This window comes from Neoarius graeffei, chromosome 9 (genome assembly GCF_027579695.1).
Source record: "Neoarius graeffei isolate fNeoGra1 chromosome 9, fNeoGra1.pri, whole genome shotgun sequence".
Lineage (NCBI taxonomy): Eukaryota > Metazoa > Chordata > Actinopteri > Siluriformes > Ariidae > Neoarius > Neoarius graeffei.
In genome coordinates this window covers 53875200-53894208 of record NC_083577.1, presented here as the reverse complement: position 1 = coordinate 53894208, position 19009 = coordinate 53875200, and the positions used below count along the sequence as shown (strand labels likewise).

Here is a 19009-nt window from a genome sequence, read left to right as displayed (position 1 = left end):
CGTAATTACAATATGGAAGGGATGGTTGATGGATCTGTTGGCATTTACCCAACAGTCTCGCATTGTGTGTCTCGACAATGTCGTATGACTGACATACATTTCAATTCACGCATGCTGATGTTCCGATGCATTTTTGAATGCCTCTTATCGCCATGTCATGACTCTTGACCGAGTAGGCCTAAATGTAGTTGCGTTGCTCTGTCTCTAAGTGTCGCCAAGTACCAAGATGCACCAGAAATGTGCGTACGCCAGCCATGAGGTTTGCGTAGAGTACCGCACTTTTCCACGCCAAGTCAATCTTTGTACATACGAATGTTTGCGCAGAAAGTGACGTACGTAGCTTTTTTGTGCGTACGCAAGCTTTGTACATGAGGCCCCAGATCTTTCACCCATAGAAAACATTTGGCACATCATAAAACGGAAGATACGACAAAAAAGACCTAAGACAGTTGAGCAACTAGAATCCTACATTATGGCCCTTTTCCACTACCCTTTTTCAGCTCACTTCAGCTCGCTTCAGCCCGACACGGCTCGCGTTTCGACTACCAAAGAACAACACGACTCAGCTCGCTTCAGCCCTGCTTAGCCCCTAAAACTCGCACGGTTTTGGAGTGGGGCTGAAGCGAGCCAAACCGAGCTGAGTGAGGCTGGGGGCGTGAGCAGACACTCCCCTGTGCACTGATTGGTGAGGAGGAGTGTCCTCACATGCCCCCACACGCCCCGCGAGCACGCTGGGATCTGTAAACACCGTAAACCCGGAAGAAGAAGAATTACGAATTACGAGAATTTCTGAAGCCTTATGCGCCTCGCCTCATCTATACGCTCTTGCCAGTAACTGTTGGCGTTGTCGGTGACGACAAGCCACAGCACCAAGACCAGCAACACTAACGACTCCATGTCCTCCATGTTTATTGTTTACTATTCGGGTCGTGAGACTACCGCTTAAAAGACCACTGATGTCACTGTTTGCGCTGCTTAACGACATCACGTGACGTCCACCCACTTTCGCTAACTCCACCCAATGTGTCCACCCACTTCCAGCCAGCACGGTTCAGCACGGTTGTAGTTGAAATGCAACTCCAACAGCCCCGCTCAGCTCGACTCAGCACGGCACGGCTCAGCTGCGTTTGTAGTGGAAAAGCGGCAATAGACAAGAATGGGTTAACATTCCTATCCCTAAACTTGAGCAACTTGTCTCCTCAGTCCCCAGACGTTTACAGACTGTTGTAAAGAGAAAAGGGGATGTCTCACAGTGGTAAACATGGCCTTGTCCCAACTTTTTTGAGATGTGTTGTCATGAAATTTAAAATCACCTAATTTTTCTCTTTAAATGATACATTTTCTCAGTTTAAACATTTGATATGTCATCCATGTTCTATTCTAAATAAAATATGGAATTTTGAAACTTCCACATCATTGCATTCCGTTTTTATTTACAATTTGTACTTTGTCCCAACTATTTTGGACTTGGGGTTGTACTTCATCACTTTGAATGATTAAACACATCTTATTTTGACAGGAGATATGACGTAAAAACAACCCTTACAGGAAGAATAAATGGCTCATGGATGAAGCTTACTTACATTGATGTGAGGGTGTAGCACATCTTAAAGTCACAGTTGTAATAATGTCGCTCTGCAAGAGAGACGACTACATCCAAGTTGTCCTGAAGACCATTCACTATGTCGGGTACCACTATTTCACTCGGCTTGTTATACTGTCAGAGTGATCGAGAGATATGTGGATCAGTATTTAGTACCTAGAATGGTTTTGTTCAAATTGAGGAAATTACACGAAAATAACATCCATAAGAAAATGAAAAACCTTTGCACCTTCTTTAACTTATTTTCATAAAGAAAGCGTAGCAGCTCCTTTTCCTCCTCAGTACATTGTTGGCTAAAAGGAAGGGAATCCAAGAAATCCCTTTCTGCAGTGACGGGACAGAACGAAACAGGATTTCACACCAGTGAAACATTTCTATGACTGAGTGAGTTAATGTGATTAGCGAGAGTAATGTCTCACCCTCTTGAGCAGTGAGCATGTGATGGGATGTTAAAAGGTCAAAGGCTTCAAAGCAGTAGACGTCCAGTTTCAAGGCCTCTTTGTAGCTGGATGTGGCTAGAGGTCTGTTGTCCATAGCATCATAGATCTTTCCCCGCAGGAGGCAGATAGAACTGCTGATCTGAGAGAGAATACCACAGGGAGTCAGAACTACTGAAGCTCCTAAGGCCTTCAAATAGGAACCATTTTAGCTCTGGCGTCACTGGCTCCAATGCCATAGAGAGAGGGTCCCGCGAGCAGTAAAAGCATTAATTCCCAAATCAAAACAGAATAAAAAAAAATTTAATTGTAAAGCTTTCTGTAAGGAGGCATTTAGCATTTACAGCAAAATTTACAGGCGTCAGTGCTTTGTAACAGTCAGCAGGTTTTTCTGCAAATGGAAAGTATTCAGGATAGAGGTTTCTTGGTAACATGTTGCTTTTTTGCCATTAATGTCAAAAGAAAGAAAAGATAGGGAATGCCTGTAGATTTATTCCGTAGACTGTAACAAGAACTGACTTTTTGTTGATGTAGCAAAACATTAAATATAACCATAAATAGGTAAAAACTAACTAACTTTCTTTAATAAACACAACTTGGAGTTCTTTGCCACTTGATGTTCTAAAAGAATAAACCCCAACACTGACCATTTACCAACAGCAGCAGCACCATTGTGGTTTATTCTTTACAGACAACCCCAAATCAGAAATAGTTGGCATGGTATGTTGAAATTAAAACTGAAAACAATGAGTTGTAAATAACCTTTTGACCTGCACTGCACTCAAAACAATACAGCAGTACATTATTAATTACATACAGCGAGGAAAATAAGTATTGAACGTGTCAACATTTTTCTCAGTAAATACATTTCTGATGGGGCTACGGACATGAAAATTTCACCAGATGTTGGTAACAGGGTGGCACGGTGGTGTAGTGGTTAGCACTGTCGCCTCACAGCAAGAAGGTCCGGGTTCGAGCCCCGTGGCCAGCGAGGGCCTTTCTGTGCGGAGTTTGCATGTTCTCCCCGTGTCTGCGTGGGTTTCCTCCGGGTGCTCCGGTTTCCCCCACAGTCCAAAGACATGCAGGTTAGGCTAATTGATGGCTCTAAATTGACCGTAGGTGTGAATGTGAGTGTGAATGGTTGTCTGTGTCTATTGCTGTGTTCACACTTATACCGGTACGATAGTGGTATAACTGTATCGATACAAAGTATACCGGTACAGTTTAGTACATCTGTCCACACTAGCGAGAAATGTTTGCGGTTTTCTTTCACGGTAGTTGAAATGCGCGTGCGCGAAATGTTTCCGTGATTACCGAGTAACTTCCTTCCGAGAATATATGGCATCAGTTATTTCGAGATCTCGAGAAAACAAAACAATTATTTCATGATCTCAGCTGGATCACTGTATCTCCATTGGTAGAGATGAAGCCGGGCCAGTCTTCTGGGGAGGTGCCGCAGACTAATTTTGAAATTATCCCTTATTAAAAGACTTGATGCAATCTCTTCCTGTGTCAACCGCTGATCAAAATATTGCCTTATTAGGGTGATCGATTATTCCAGACATTCTAATGACCAAAGTTGCGTCGATACAGAATGAGAAACAGCCCCAAAGTCAGCAAGTCAACAAGTCTCTTGGTGCACCTGAATGAACCATTTCTCATCTGTTTACTCGAGATCATGAAATAATTGTTTTGTTTTCTCGAGATCTCGAAATAACGGTTTTGTTTTCTCGAGATCTCGAATTAGTCGTGTTGTTTTCTCGAGATCCTGAATTAATTATGTCGTTATCTCGGGATAACAAGGTGAATAAAAAAAAGGATTATATGAAGGGCCTCTCTCGGCTTCCGTACGGATGAAACAACGCGTGTGTGCTTTTTGTTGTCAGTGTACAGTCTGTATTTCTGGTGGTCATTTATTCAGTCGAATCGTATAAAACGCGCGAGGCAGTTGAGAAAGAAACAAACGAATCTCTGTTCGTCACTATTTTATTCAGCGAAGACATCGATTAAGGTGTGTGACTTTGCGCATGTGCATTATATTTGTATCGATACAGAGCCGCTTCATCTGTCCACACGACGCGAAGCGCTACAGTACCGATACGAAACCCATACATTTGTGGGTTTCGTACCGATACAGTTATACCGCTACAGTACCGGTATAGTTGCTAGTGTGGACAGGTGTTGCGGTATGAAAGTAGTTTCGTATCGGTACAAAATCCCTAGTGTGGACAGGGTATATGTGTCAGCCCTGTGATGACCTGGCGACTTGTCCAGGGCGTACCCCGCCTTTCGCCCGTAGTCAGCTGGGATAGGCTCCAGCTTGCCTGCGACCCTGTAGAAGGATAAAGCGGCTAGAGATAATGAGATGAGATGTTGGTAACAACCCAAGTAATTCACACATACAAAGAAATCAAAAACATGCATGTCCATAAATTAAGTGTAATAAAAGTGGAATGACACAGGGAATAAGTATTGAACACATGAAAAGGAGGTGCAAAAAGGCAGAGAAAGCCAAGAAACCAGCTGAAATCTGTCAGTATTTAGAAAGCATTCCTGCCCCCGATCAGTGCAAATTAATATCAGCTGGTCACACAAGAAGCATCTCATGATGGGTAAAAGCAAAGAGCTCTCTTAAGACCTTTGCAACCTTATTGTTACACAACATAGCGATGGCGTTGGTTTACAGACGCACTTCTAAACTTCTGAATGTTCCAGTGAACACCACTGGGGCCATTATCCGGAAGTGAAAAGAACAATTTCACCATGAACCAACCATGACCAGGTGGCTCCTCGCAAATTTTTTTTGACAGAGTCGTCAAGAAAATAATCAGAAGAGTTGTCCAAGAGCCAAGGACCACTCACGGAGAGCTTCAGAAAGACCTGGAATTAGCAGGCACAGTTGTTTCAAAGAACACAATGAGTAATGCACTCAACCGCCATGGCCTCTACGCACGCTCACCATGCAAGACTCCATTGCTGAAGAAAAAGCATGCTGAATCTCATTTAAAGTTTGCTGCACAACATTTGAACAAGCCTGTGAAATACTGGGAGAATATACTGTAGTCTGGTCAGATGAGACCAAAATTGAACTTGTTAGATGTCCTCCATGTTTGGAGGAGAAATGGCACTGCACATCACCCCAAAAACACCATACCAACAGAGAAGTTTGGAGGTGGGAACATCATGGTGTTGGGGCTGTTTTTCAGCATATGGTACTGGCAGACTTCATATAATTGAAGGACGGATGAATGGAGAAATGTACAGAGACATTCTTGATAAGAATCTGCTGCCATCTACCAGGATGCTGAAGATGAAACGAGGGTGGACATTTCAGCAAGACCGTGATCCCAAACACACAGCCAAGGAAACTCAATTGGTTTCCAGGCATGAAAACGGGTCAGGGGTGAAAAAGGCGAGAAGGGTGCGCGAGTGGTGACGTGGCCTCTGGTGTTGTTTTATTTTGTTTGGGGGGTCCTCCCCCAGAATAGCCTCCTTACTAAGTATACTGTATTGACATTTGCACAAGGACATACAGTACAAATACATGTAGTTATAGTGAAATTATGCCCTGGAAAAAAATGCGAATAATAGAACGAAGAAAGTGGAGAACACACAAGGAATAGTGATCATTTTTTCCTTTTATTTGCCTGGACCACCAGTGTCTCCATGGCCCACTTTCGCCGAGTTGCCACATGTTTCAGCCTTGCCCGCTTCTCTCCTTCAGCAGTCTGTTTCTTGGCCTGCTGAGCACTGCAAGTTGCTTGAGAGCCATACTTGCTCTGCGGCTGCTGCTTTTCCTCCTTGTTCACCCTCTGCTGGTGTTTGTATGTGGCTGCTGCAGAGTTAATGTTCTTGCACAATGTTCTGTCCACTTCCCCAAACTTCACGCCCTCCCTTCTAAAGAGCTGCATAGCTGTCTTCCCCCTGGACATCAGCGTCTACTTGACCGTCTGTATTGCATTAAATGTTTCCACATTCATGTTGCTACTCCTTTGATCAATTACATCATTCATCAGACTAAATGAGGACTCGACTCTAGGTCCATGAAAGACGGAGAGGCAACACTTAACCAGTGCACCCAGGGAGGGGTACTTGTCTGGTTTGTTGAAGACATGACCCCACCACTCCACGATGCTCTCTCCCTCCTTGAAGCTGGGGATGGTCAGGTCAACACTGAACCGCACAAGTTCCCTCTGGATATCCTGGTCTGCTGGCAAGAGGTGCCCCAGCATACCACTCAGCCTGCCAAGATATGGAAGTACCTGCAGCTTTCAGCTCTTTTTAAATCAAGGCTGAATACTTTCTTCTTTGCTGCTGTCTTATTAAATCAAATTAAAAGTCTCAAATTTGATTTCTTTCAGCATGGACAGCACTACAAAATGGCGTCTCCACTATACAGTGCCCTATATAGTGAGTAGCGAGCAATTCCGGACACAGGGATTGTCAAAAGACGCGCGCGCCCTCTTTCGAATGCTGACGTAATCAAGCCGGAAGTTTTGTTTGTTTTGATGGCAAATCAGGAAAGTTTGAAAAAAGTAGGAAATTCAGTCCGATGACTCAATCCAGCTTCCAGCGGTCTGGTCTGCACTCTGGCTGATGTGTGCACCACTGGCGGCTCGTTAATAGGGGCGATTTGGGCGATGCACTCCCAAACAGGGAGGGAGTTTTTTTTTTTTTTTATCTACTCCTACTACCACGGCAACAGTAATGTCATTGTCCAATCAGGCTAAGGTCGCGCCTGGTGTAGCCACGCCCTTTTGGGGCGATTTCTGTCAGGTTCAGATTTGCCCCAAAATCTCCCATTGACAGTAATGGTACGTACGTTTTTTTTCGAAAATCATGCTCCCAATGCATTTTCTATTAGGTTTTATGTGCTCGCACAAGCAGCGTGCTTACGTCATACGCCTGTTGCACCGCGCAAGTGTTGCCAGATTGGGCCCTTTTAAGTGCATTTTGGCGGGTTTTGAACATAATTTTGGGCTGGAAAACGCAACTTGCGCGGGAAATGTGTGAACATTCTATGAAGATGGCGAGTGTTGAGTGCAACAATACGATAGCGTCTCTGAAAGAAGTTCCCTTTAGTCGTCGTACCAATGAGGAAAAAACGGCAATCAAACAGCGAGGACCTCCTAGACCGAATTTAAACATCAAGCAAGTGTCTACGAAGGGGGAGAAGACCTACTCAAGAGGTTTTAACAAGAACTGGTACCACCGGAAAACTTGGCTAGCTGGCTGTGATGTAGTCAATGCTCGTTTTTGCTACCCTTGCGTTCTCTTCCACCCTGGAAGTAGCACAGCAGACGGTACAGTGATATCTGATATTTGAATTTACTAGGCAAAAGTTTTGTGTGTGTGTGTGTGTTACCAATGGCAGTTGTTTTACCAATGGCAGTTTAACATTGCCATGTTTTTGTTTTACCAATGGCAGTTTAACATTGCCATGCTTGGAATATTTCAGTAGCCTCAAGTTCTCTCTGACTTGGTGTAAATTAAGCATATTTTCAGTTTTTATATATTGTACAGTATATGTATTCATTGGAGCCAGCAGCACCTTACCTTTTTTCCAACTTGTTAAGCCAAATTGCACTGACTACAAAACCTTGTGTAACCTTGTGTGTATATAGCTAAATAACTAAAGCCTTTTGTGTTCATTGGCATGCTTGTAATACTTTAAATTTCCTCTTAAGGCATGGCTTTCTGGAGGAATTCTTGGGGAAAAAAAACTGCAGAATTTATTTAGAATTATTATTTGTTGTTAAAATGGTGCAATTCCATATAAAAAAACCCCACATAATTAAGCTGCACATGTTTGTTTGATGGTTATGCTTTTCTTCATCTTTTTCAAAACTTAAATAAACACTTGTTTTGGATTTATATCCTGCCACTTTAATTGCATTCTTTAGAATGAAGAAATTAGAATGTTTATAATTAAAAATGTGTGTCTACTTATTATAGAATACTGGAAAAATATGAGAAAATAAATGAGTAATGTAATATTAATTGATTGCCAAATGTTTTGCTTTGAAGGCTTCACAATGAATCTTCCTTAGTTTTAGCCTGGCAAGCCAGACTAAATGTGAATATTTGACACTCGTAGGCAAAAATATTTTTGGCCGCTAGGTGGGTGGGTCTAGTTTACTAGGCTACCTTATGGCCCTTTTCCACTACCCTTTTTCAGCTCACTTCAGCTCGCTTCAGCTCACTTCAGCCCGACACGGCTCGCGTTTCGACTACCAAAAACCAGCACGACTCAGCTCGTTTCAGCCCTGCTTAGCCCCTAAAACTCGCACCGTTTTGGAGTGGGGCTGAAGCGAGCCAAACCGTGCCGAGTGAGTCTGGGGGCGTGAGCAGACACTCCCCTGTGCACTGATTGGTGAGGAGGCGTGTCCTCACATGCCCACACACGCCCCGCGAGCGCGCTGGGATCTGTAAACACCGCAAACCCGGAAGAAGAATAATTACGAATTACGAGAATTTCTGAAGCCTTATGCGCCTCGGCTCATCTATACGCTCTTGCCAGTATCTGTCCGCGTTGTAGGTGACAACAAGCCACAGCACCAAGACCAGCAACACTAACGACTCCATGTTTATTGTTTACTATCCGGGTCGTGAGACTACCGCTTAAAAGCTCACTGAATCAGTGACATATACAGAGCATCGTGGACGAGTTCGCGGAGCGCAAGGCTCGCCGTATGCCCTTCAAATAATGCGCGCAGTAGGCTATTGATGTTTTATTATGAGCCATGTACAGTATGTCACCTAATGTTTTTTTGTTTCTGAGTTACATGTTCGTTTGAAGGACTTAATGTACAAAATAACATAGTTGTACCCCGGAGTGTTGAAATTGGTAAACACAGTGCATTCAGTGAGGTTTGCACCGCCCTCCTTTTATTTCTGACTCTTCCTGCCACCACTCTGAGCGCTCATTCGTATGCCCTTCAAATAATGTGTGCAGTATAGGCTATTGATGTTTTATTATGAGCCATGTACAGTATCCTAATGTTTTTTGTTTCTGAGTTACATGTTCGTTTGAAGGACTTGATGTACTAAATAACATAGTTGCACCCGGTAGTGTTGAAATTGGTAAACACCGCAGTTGCGAACATTTTGTAGCCTAAAATGATGTTATGATAAGCTTTAATAAAGTGCCCGGTCATTTGCCCCGCCCCCGGCCCGGCTCTGACTTGTTCCGCCACTGTCACTGATGTCACTGTTTGCGCTGCTTAACGACATCACGTGACGTCCACCCACTTTCACCAACTCCACCCAATGTGTCCACCCACTTCCAGCCAGCACGGTTCAGCGCGGTTGTAGTCGAAATGCAACTCCAACAGCCCCGCTCAGCTCGACTCGGCACGGCACGGCTCAGCCGCGTTTGTAGTGGAAAAGCGGCATTAGTTTGCCACCTTTAACTTGTTCAGTGTTGCCACCTAGTGGAGAGAAGAGATATTGCCTATATTGATATCTGAATTTACCAGGCAAAAACAAGTTCGGCTAATTGATTTGCTACCTAGGTCAATTTACTTCAGTCCTGTGGACATTTACGGTCCGTGTAGACATAACGGGGGAAAATTGCCCCCCTGAAAAAAAATTCAGGAGCCGCCACTGGTGTGCACGCTCTGGCCAGCAGGAGAAGAGGCGCGAAATGATGCTGCTTGCCCTTCGCAGCGAGATGTACTCGTTGCTATGGTGTCAATATCAAAGCAGGAGGAGGAGGCGCAAACCGGCACGAACTGTCTGTGGGTGCGAAGCGACCTCCTTGCCCTTTGGGTCAATATCAAACCCCCCCCCCCATTTTTTTTTTCTCATCGGATCTACACGATTCACGTAGGTCACCCATTTTGGTTTCAAAACAGCGAATTTCGCCGAAAGGTGAGGGATTTTCATGCATGGGTTTCAGAGAAAGAAAATAAAGCTGCTAGAATGGCACAGTCGATCACCCGACTTGAATCCAATTGAAAATCTACGGAAAGAACTGAAGATCAGCGTTCATAGAAGAGGCCCTTCAAGATTTGAAGACAGTTTGTGTGGAAGAATGGGCCAAAAATCACACCTGAGCAATGCATGCGACTCGTTTCTCCAAACAGGAGACGTCATGAAGCTATCATTGCCAACAAAGGCTTTTCTATCAAGTATTAAATAAATTTCAGTAAGCGTGTTCAATACTTATTCCCTGTGTCATTCCACTTTATTACACTTAATTTACGGACATATGTTTTGATTTGTGTGTGAGAGAATTACTTGGGTTGTTACCAACATCTGGCGAAAATTTCATGTCAATAGCCCCATCAGAAATATATTTACTGAGAAAAATGTTGACGTGTTCAATACTTATTTTCCCCGCTGTATTTACCTCATGAATTTTGTTTTTTCAAAATAAACGCATTCTAGTTTTGATTCTTGCAACACATTTCAAAAAAGCTGGGACAGTAAAAGCATTTACTACTTTATAACGTTGCCATTCCTTCTCACAACACTTAAGATGTCTAGGGACTGAAGACACCAAGTGATGAAGTGTTTCAGGTGTTATTGTGTCCCATTCTTCTTGCAAGCAGGTCTTAAGGTGTGCAACAGTATGGGATTGCGGTCATATTTTTCCATTTCCAGATTCACCCCACATTCTCCACTGGGGACAGGCACACTCTTCTTCCACACAGTTGTTGACAAACTGGAGATCCTTGACCCATCTGTGCTCCTCAATGACTAGGCCTTTCCTGAATGTTGATTTCGTAGCAAATCATGATTGCAATCACCTCCTGACATCACCCGTTTCAAATCTCATCATTATTTAATTGTTTTGCCTCATTATTAGCTTTAACCTGCCCCAACTTTTTGGGAATGTATTACAGGCCCGGAATGCAGGAATGGATGCATATTAACAAACAACAGTCATCAGGAGATGACATATCCCCCTGGCTCCTACAGGAAACCCCACTCCAAATGTTCCTAAATTGAATTGGTTGCCATGGAAACACAGGGGGGAATATATCACAGAAATCCTAAAATGTCAAAAGGCACAACTCCTCTAGGTCACCTAAGATCACTGTCAGGTTTTGTGAAAAAAAAAAAAAAATTCCTAATAGTTATTGTTATGCTCCGGAAACTAAAATGTTTACAGACAGACGGACAGACAGAACGATAGCTATATCCCTCTGCGTTATATGCCGGGGGGGATAATGAAATGAAGTTGACCAGACTTCGTGAAATAGCTTGGGTTCATACTGTTTGCAATGAAATATAAGTAAATTTGGGGGGGAAATCACTGCTCTCTTTATTTGCATTTTCTAGTCCATCACAACTTTTTCTGATTTGGGGTTGTATTATACACTGCAGTTTAACAGATTCCTAAAAAGAGGACAGGAGCTCACAGAAGCTGGTGACATTTCCCATTCTTTGGCAGTTTCTCTGGTGCCACTCTCCTCCTTTAGACCCTTATCCAATAACTTTTTACTTCCTGGTTCTTCCATGTCGAGTATGTCAAGGGCCTGCTGGTATTCTTTGGCAGCATACTATAAGGAGGAAAAAAAAAAAAAAAAACAAGTTAGTGAGAAAGCAGGGATGAGAGTGGGTAGTCACCAAAAAAGCAGAAAACAAGATGGCACCCGAAGCTGGGGGTCTGGGAGGGATACCCCCCCAGGAAAATTTTGAAAAATAAGGCCTTACAAACCACTTTTCCTGCAATCTGAGCTGTAGTAGATAAAAATCTGTTGTCTTTTTTATATATTTACATGAAAATATGTTTCAAATCAATAGGAGTATTGTTTGAATTCAAAATAAAATCACATTCTACATTCAAGGGTATGGTTATAACTTACGATTAACAAAAATGACAAACTAAATTCACATTAAATGTAAGTTTTATTAATTATCAAAATGTTTATATATTAAATAAAATTTCTTAGGGAGAAAAGGTCAGTCACCCTATGTCCTCATTAGTTGCATATGATTTCAAAGTCTTTTGAAATATTTAAGTTTTCAAAACTGTCAGCATTAATTCAGATTTACTGACCATCATATACATGTTCAATGTATTAAATCAAACGAATGCTAAGTTTATGGGATAATGTCTGTGTACACTTTATACAATTATTTATAGTTCACAGTCACTTCTCATTTTCATTTAATCATTTCGACTTCTTCAGCCTTTTGGCCAAAGACAAAAGCTTGTCAGTCCTCTCTCTGTTAAAAAGCTGATACGAAAGAGAAACGCATTTTTGAAGCGCAGCGACGATGAACATGTGCAAGTTTTGATAAAATAGAACAGATACGGGTACTTTTGTAAGAACTGTTATGATTGGCTTTTGTTCTCTCTCACACTCTTGTAAGAACTGTTATGATTGGCTATCATGCTCTCGCCAGCGATGTTTTGGCCAATTACATTGTAGATAACACGTATTCTACCGCGAGACTTAGCGAGACTAAAGATGGCGAAAATGTAAACATGTAACATTGTCGTACGCTTGAGTATCACGAAGGAACATACCCCAACCCCCCTCAATGAAAAAAAACATCTCAACGGATTTGGCATAATATCGATTTTTGCTCAGAGAAAGCGGAAATCCGCCGAAAAGCGGAAAACTCATCCCTGAGAAAGTGAATACTGAGCAATGTATTAACTCATCCTGATAATTACTTGAGCATGTATGTAATATCTAATAACTGAAACTGTACAGTGTATACACTATATAGCCAACTGTTTTATCCACTTGACCATCACACCCATATGTGCTTGTTGAACACACCATTCCAGATTTATTCCCCCCCATTGCTGTTATAACCACCTCCACTCTTCTGGGAAGACTTTCCACTAGATTTTGGAGTGTGGATGTTGGGATTTGCCCTTTCAGCCATACGAGCATTAGTGAGGTCAGACACTGAAGCCAGGTGAGGAGGCCTGGAGCACAGTCTGCATTCCAGTTCATCCCAAAGGTGTTCAGTGGGGTTGAGGTCAGGGCTCTGCACAGGCCACTCGAGTTCTTCTCCATCAACCTGGGTAAATCATGTCTTAATGGACCTCGGTTTGTGCACAGGGCTACTGTCATGCTGGAACAGGTTTGGGCCTGTAAGTTCCAGTGAAGGGAAACGGTCATGCTACAGCATACACTGTAGATAACTGTACGCTTAAATTTTAGCGGCAACAGTTGGAAGGCCCACATATGGATGTGGTGGTCAGGCGTCCACAAATTTTTGGCCATATATTGTATGTTCAATCTAAATGTCTTGTCATACTCACATGGCACCTTGCAGCAAGATACTGGCAGGCTCCATATAACTAAGAAAGAAAAAACACATTTCAGATACAGATGAACACGTCTACTTATGCCTTTAACAGCGTTATACTGATTGGTGATAACTCTTAGGTGTACGCCAGGCATACAACATTCCATCAAACATAGATGACCATTTTGACAAACTGATTAAGAAGCCACCTTTATTTTTTCACATGCACACTCAAGCGCAATGAAACGCCTCTGCATTTAACCCATCTGAAGCAGTGAATACACACATGCACACACAAGTAAGCAATGAGCACATACACATACCCAGAGCAGTGGGCAGTTATGCTACAGCACCCAGGGAGCAGTTGGGGGTTAGAGGTGTGACGATTCAGTTTTTTTATGATTTAATTCAAATCACGATTTTCACCTTCCAATTCGATTTGAATCACAATTCACATTTTTTGTCCTCTATTTTATAACTGATGCAAATCAGTGTCAATATTTTGTTAACGGTCAGTCTAGAAATGTAGAGCAATTAAAAAAAAAAAAAAAAAGTGTTGCTTTTGTAGTCTTTATTCAACTCCAGTCACTCTCAAACTTCCATGCGGAAATGGTTTCTGCTTCTTAAACATGTTTAGTAGAGACGTAGTTCTCTCATTTGAAGAAGTTCCAGATTAAACTTGTTGACGGTTCTTTGCAAAACTTGGGTTTCACATCAATCTCAACTGTTGGATAGTGCTGCCGAATATGATCCTGCATGCTGGTGGTATTGCCATGATGAGGAAACTTAGACTCGCACAGCTTACACAACATTTGCTTTCTGTCACGAGACAGTAAGAAATTCCAAGCCAGTGGCTTCAGGAATTCCGAGTCATCCGCCATGTTGTTCACAAAGCAACGCGTGATCTTGCGAGATTGCTATAGCAATCACAAACATGGCTGCACCCACATACAGCTCCGGATACCGAATTAAATTTTTAATATCAAAATTACGCCGTTTGTCAAAATTTGTGATGCATCTAGGGTTATTGTGATGAAATTACATCTTGTTTGTGAATCGTCAGTGAATGGTGATTCATTAAAATTTTAATTGATTTTTGAATTGCGGATTGAAAAGGATCGATAGATCAGGGATCGATTAATCAGCACACCTCTAGGGGTTAGGTGCCTTGCTCAAGAGGCACCTACAGAGGGAGGGGAAAGTGCTGCTCATTCACATTTTTCCTGCTGGTCCTGGGAATCGAACCAGCAACCCTTTAGGCCCAAGGCTGCTTCTTTAACCTTCAGGCCATTAACTAAAGGTAACACGCAAATACCAAGAACAGCTCCTACCTTGTCAAGCTTGCGAGACCTTAGGGCATGAGAGGCTCGGTGGTACTGGGATGTAAGATAAAGGCACTGTGCTAGCCAGTAAATATCTTGAGGATCCTCTGATAAGAATAAACACAAAAATGAAGTTAGAATCCTACAAGCTGAACTAATCTGGAGGTCTTTCTTGGCTACAGATTAATGAAGCAGAGTAATTGACACAATGTTAGGAAAGGCAGGACACTCACCATGTGATAAAGATGCTACTTTATCAGCCCAAAAGAGAGCACTTTGATATTGTTGCTGCAAAAATAATGAACACATTTCAACTTTCAGGTAGTGGAGTTGTAGGGGGGGAAAAAAAGTCTAAAAGTATGTTTAGACATGCCAAAGCAGCAATATGTACACTACCGTTCAAAAGCTTGGAGTTACTTTGAAATTTCCTTATTTTTGAAAGAAAAGCACTGTTCTTTTCAATGAAGATCACTTTAAACTAATCAGAAATACACTCTATACCTTGCTAATGTGCTAAATGACTATTCTAGCTGCAAATGTGTGGTTTTTGGTGCAATATCTCCATAGGTGTATAGAGGCCCATTTCCAGCAACTATCACTCCAGTGTTCTAATGGTACAATGTGTTTGCTCATTGCCTCAGAAGGCTAATGGATGATTAGAAAACCCTTGTACAATCATGTTAGCACAGCTGAAAACAGTTGAGCTCTTTAGAGAAGCTATAAAACTGACCTTCCTTTGAGCAGATTGAGTTTCTGGAGCATCACATTTGTGGGGTCGATTAAATGCTCAAAATGGCCAGAAAAATGTCGACTATATTTTCTATTCATTTTACAACTTATGGTGGTAAATAAAAGTGTGACTTTTCATGGAAAACACAAAATTGTCTGGGTGACCCCAAACTTTTGAACGGTAGTGTAGGTATTTTCAGTAATGTAAGAAACTAAAGTACATGCTGATGCATAAATGAACTGAACAGTTACCGGGTTTCTAAATAAACAAACTCAATTCAAGTTTGAATAATGCTTTAGCAATCTAGCTAGCAACAGAAATCTGCTTGCTAGTTTCAAAGAGGTGTTTATCTGTTTCAGAAAGAACCCATGATAAACTTCGGGTTTAGACACATCGGTTTGTACGTTGCAGTCGCTCGCAGCATCCTTGTAATATCCGACACTGTCTATAAAACACGCTACCCACATAGGTCAGTTATGAGCTAACAGCTTAGCTGTTAACAGAAGCTATCCTGCCCAAGATATCGAAGTTTCTTTTACCTGATCGATGTAGTGCCGCACACGCTTCCGGAGTCTGTCTAGATTCATGGCGATTGTCGAGTTTCTCAAACACAACAAAGTGACATTCTAGTCATTTAAGTTGTTGAGAATGAAAATGTATTACTCTTAACAACTAGCTAAATTTAGCTCCTCAAATAAAGACTAATACCCGCGGTTAGCATAAACTTGGTGTAACGCCGTAAACAGTCCCCGCAGAAACATCGGCACGTCAAGAAAAGGTCCTATCCGTAAATCAACACTCGATCAGTGAGGCTAATGAAAATATAACAGCTCGTAAATCAGTCTGTTGTATTTCATTTATCATAATAAAAATGTCACATTATTTGGCTGACAAACATTGACGCAGAAATATTTCGTCAAAGGTCACTTTTAGACTAATAGGCTACGAGTTAGCCCTTTCTGCTTGTTTTGGAAAAATACAGTATGTGATGACGGGGATGAGATAAAGAGAGACTTTGGGGTTTGGAAGTGTTTTACTCAGTATGTTAAAAAAAAAAAACATTGACTGAAAATATAGTAAAGCGGCTGGTCATTACACTGAGTGGGAAGCCAACAATTAAAGTTATAAACCGCACAACTTGAATGTTGATGCCATTTCCCTGCATGTATGTTGTGTGTGTAGTTTGCCATCACAGTTTCAGTGAGACCATCAACTGGAGAAAAGAACCACAACGTGGGGTTTAGGTTACTGCCACAACTGAACTAGTTCCATCTAGTGGTGAAAATTCATGCTGTGGCTAAATGTATGTGGGCACTTGACTTGACCACCCATCTGTGGTTCTTCCTCAAACTGTTGCTACAAAGTTTGAAGCACATAATTGTACAAGATGTCTTTGTATTCTGTAGCATTAGAGTTTCCCTTCACTGGAACGAAGAGACCCAAACCTGTTCCAGCATGACAATATCCTTATACACAAAGCATGATCCATGAAGACATGGTTGGCCAAGTTTGGAGTGTGACAGTCGGGTGTCCATAAACTTTTGGTCATACAGTACACACCCTTTCCTTCTATATTTCAGACACCTGAATGTATGGGGAGTATTTTATTCAGCAAAGAACACTGGTCTAGTCAGATGTTTGGACATTAAAGATATACAACCCCGATTCCAAAAAAGTTGGGACAAAGTACAAATTGTAAATAAAAACGGAATGCAATAATTTACAAATCTCAAAAACTGATATTGTATTCACAATAGAACATAGACAACATACCAAATGTCAAAAGTGAGATATTGTGAAATTTCATGCCAAATATTGGCTCATTTGAAATTTCATAACAGCAACACATCTCAAAAAAGTTGGGACAGGGGCAATAAGAGGCTGGAAAAGATAAAGGTACAAAAAAGGAATAGCTGGAGGACCAAACTGCAACTCATTAGGTCAATTGGCAATAGGTCATTAACATGACTGGGTATAAAAAGAGCATCTTGGAGTGGCAGCGGCTCTCAGAAGTAAAGATGGGAAGAGGATCACCAATCCCCCTAATTCTGCGCCGACAAATAGTGGAGCAATATCAGAAAGGAGTTCGACAGTGTAAAATTGCAAAGAGTTTGAACATATCATCATCATCATCATCTACAGTGCATAATATCATCAAAAGATTCAGAGAATCTGGAAGAATCTCTGTGCGTAAGGGTCAAGGCTGGAAAACCATACTGGGTACCCGTGATCTTCCGGCCCTTAGACGGCACTGCATCACATACAGGCATGCTTCTGTATTGGAAATCACAAAATGGGCTCAGGAATATTTCCAGAGAACATTATCTGTGAACACAATTCACCGTGCCATCCGCCGTTGCCAGCTAAAACTCTATAGTTCAAAGAAGAAGCCGTATCTAAACATGATCCAGAAGCGCAGACGTCTTCTCTGGGCCAAGGCTCATTTAAAATGGACTGTGGCAAAGTGGAAAACTGTTCTGTGGTCAGACGAATCAAAATTTGAAGTTCTTTATGGAAATCAGGGACGCCGTGTCATTCGGACTAAAGAGGAGGACGACGACCCAAGTTGTTATCAGCGCTCAGTTCAGAAGCCTGCATCTCTGATGGTATGGGGTTGCATTAGTGCGTGTAGCATGGGCAGCTTACACATCTGGAAAGACACCATCAATGCTGAAAGGTATATCCAGGTTCTAGAGCGACATATGCTCCCATCCAGACAACGTCTCTTTCAGGGAAGACCTTGCATTTTCCAACATGACAATGCCAAACCACATACTGCATCAATTACAGCATCATGGCTGCGTAGAAGAAGGGTCCGGCTACCGAACTGGCTAGCCTGCAGTCCAGATCTTTCACCCATAGAAAACATTTGGTGCATCATAAAACGGAAAATACGACAAAAAAGACCTAAAGACAGTTGAGCAACTAGAATCCTACATTAGACAAGAATGGGTTAACATTCCTATCCCTAAACTTGAGCAACTTGTCTCCTCAGTCCCCAGACGTTTACAGACTGTTGTAAAGAGAAAAGGGGATGTCTCACAGTGGTAAACATGGCCTTGTCCCAACTTTTTTGAGATGTGTTGTCATGAAATTTAAAATCACCTAATTTTTCTCTTTAAATGATACATTTTCTCAGTTTAAATATTTGATATGTCATCTATGTTCTATTCTGAATAAAATATGGAATTTTGAAACTTCCACATCACTGCATTCCGTTTTTATTTACAATTTGTACTTTGTCCCAACTTTTTTGGAATCGGGGTTGTATATGTATGCAAAATCATTCCTTCCTTCCAACCCTGAGGAAGCTCCAGTGGACATGGGGAGAACATGGAAAAACTCCACACATGAGAAGCACCCAAGTTCAGGACCCTGAAACTATAACCCCTTCGGACACAAGGAAAAATGCTATGGAACTTCACGTGTACAATTGTACACATTATGTCTGAAGGGGATATGGTGGTAACGCTACATGCAGTGGTCACTCAAAATACCACTCTAACCTTGGTCTTTAATACTAAGAAACCTGCAAACAGGCATATTGTCTACAAGATGTTTAAACAACAAACAAAAAATGTTTATTACAGTTAATTCTGTTATTTTTCTACTTAAAATGGCACATAGGGCATAGCAGGCTTTCCCTTGTAAAAACAGAAAGCACTGTGTGAAGTACTAAAAAGAAAAGCAATCCAGA

At 41.9% G+C, this 19009-nt stretch overlaps 1 protein-coding gene across 1 annotated transcript in view; it reads right to left on the bottom strand.

The window, feature by feature from the left end:
- Positions 1-16044, bottom strand: part of cdc16 (cell division cycle 16 homolog (S. cerevisiae)) — a 30018-nt gene extending 13974 nt beyond the window's left edge. Inside the window, exons 1-8 of the mRNA XM_060929785.1 lie at positions 15852-16044; positions 14816-14870; positions 14592-14689; positions 13274-13312; positions 11409-11549; positions 2023-2182; positions 1833-1927; positions 1584-1717 (exon numbers count right to left, since the gene is read on the bottom strand). Of these exons, the coding sequence (XP_060785768.1) occupies positions 1584-1717; positions 1833-1927; positions 2023-2182; positions 11409-11549; positions 13274-13312; positions 14592-14689; positions 14816-14870; positions 15852-15899 (770 nt within the window). The 5' untranslated portion in view covers positions 15900-16044. The remainder of the gene's footprint in view (positions 1-1583; positions 1718-1832; positions 1928-2022; positions 2183-11408; positions 11550-13273; positions 13313-14591; positions 14690-14815; positions 14871-15851) is intronic.
- Between the last annotated feature and the right edge of the window lie 2965 nt (positions 16045-19009).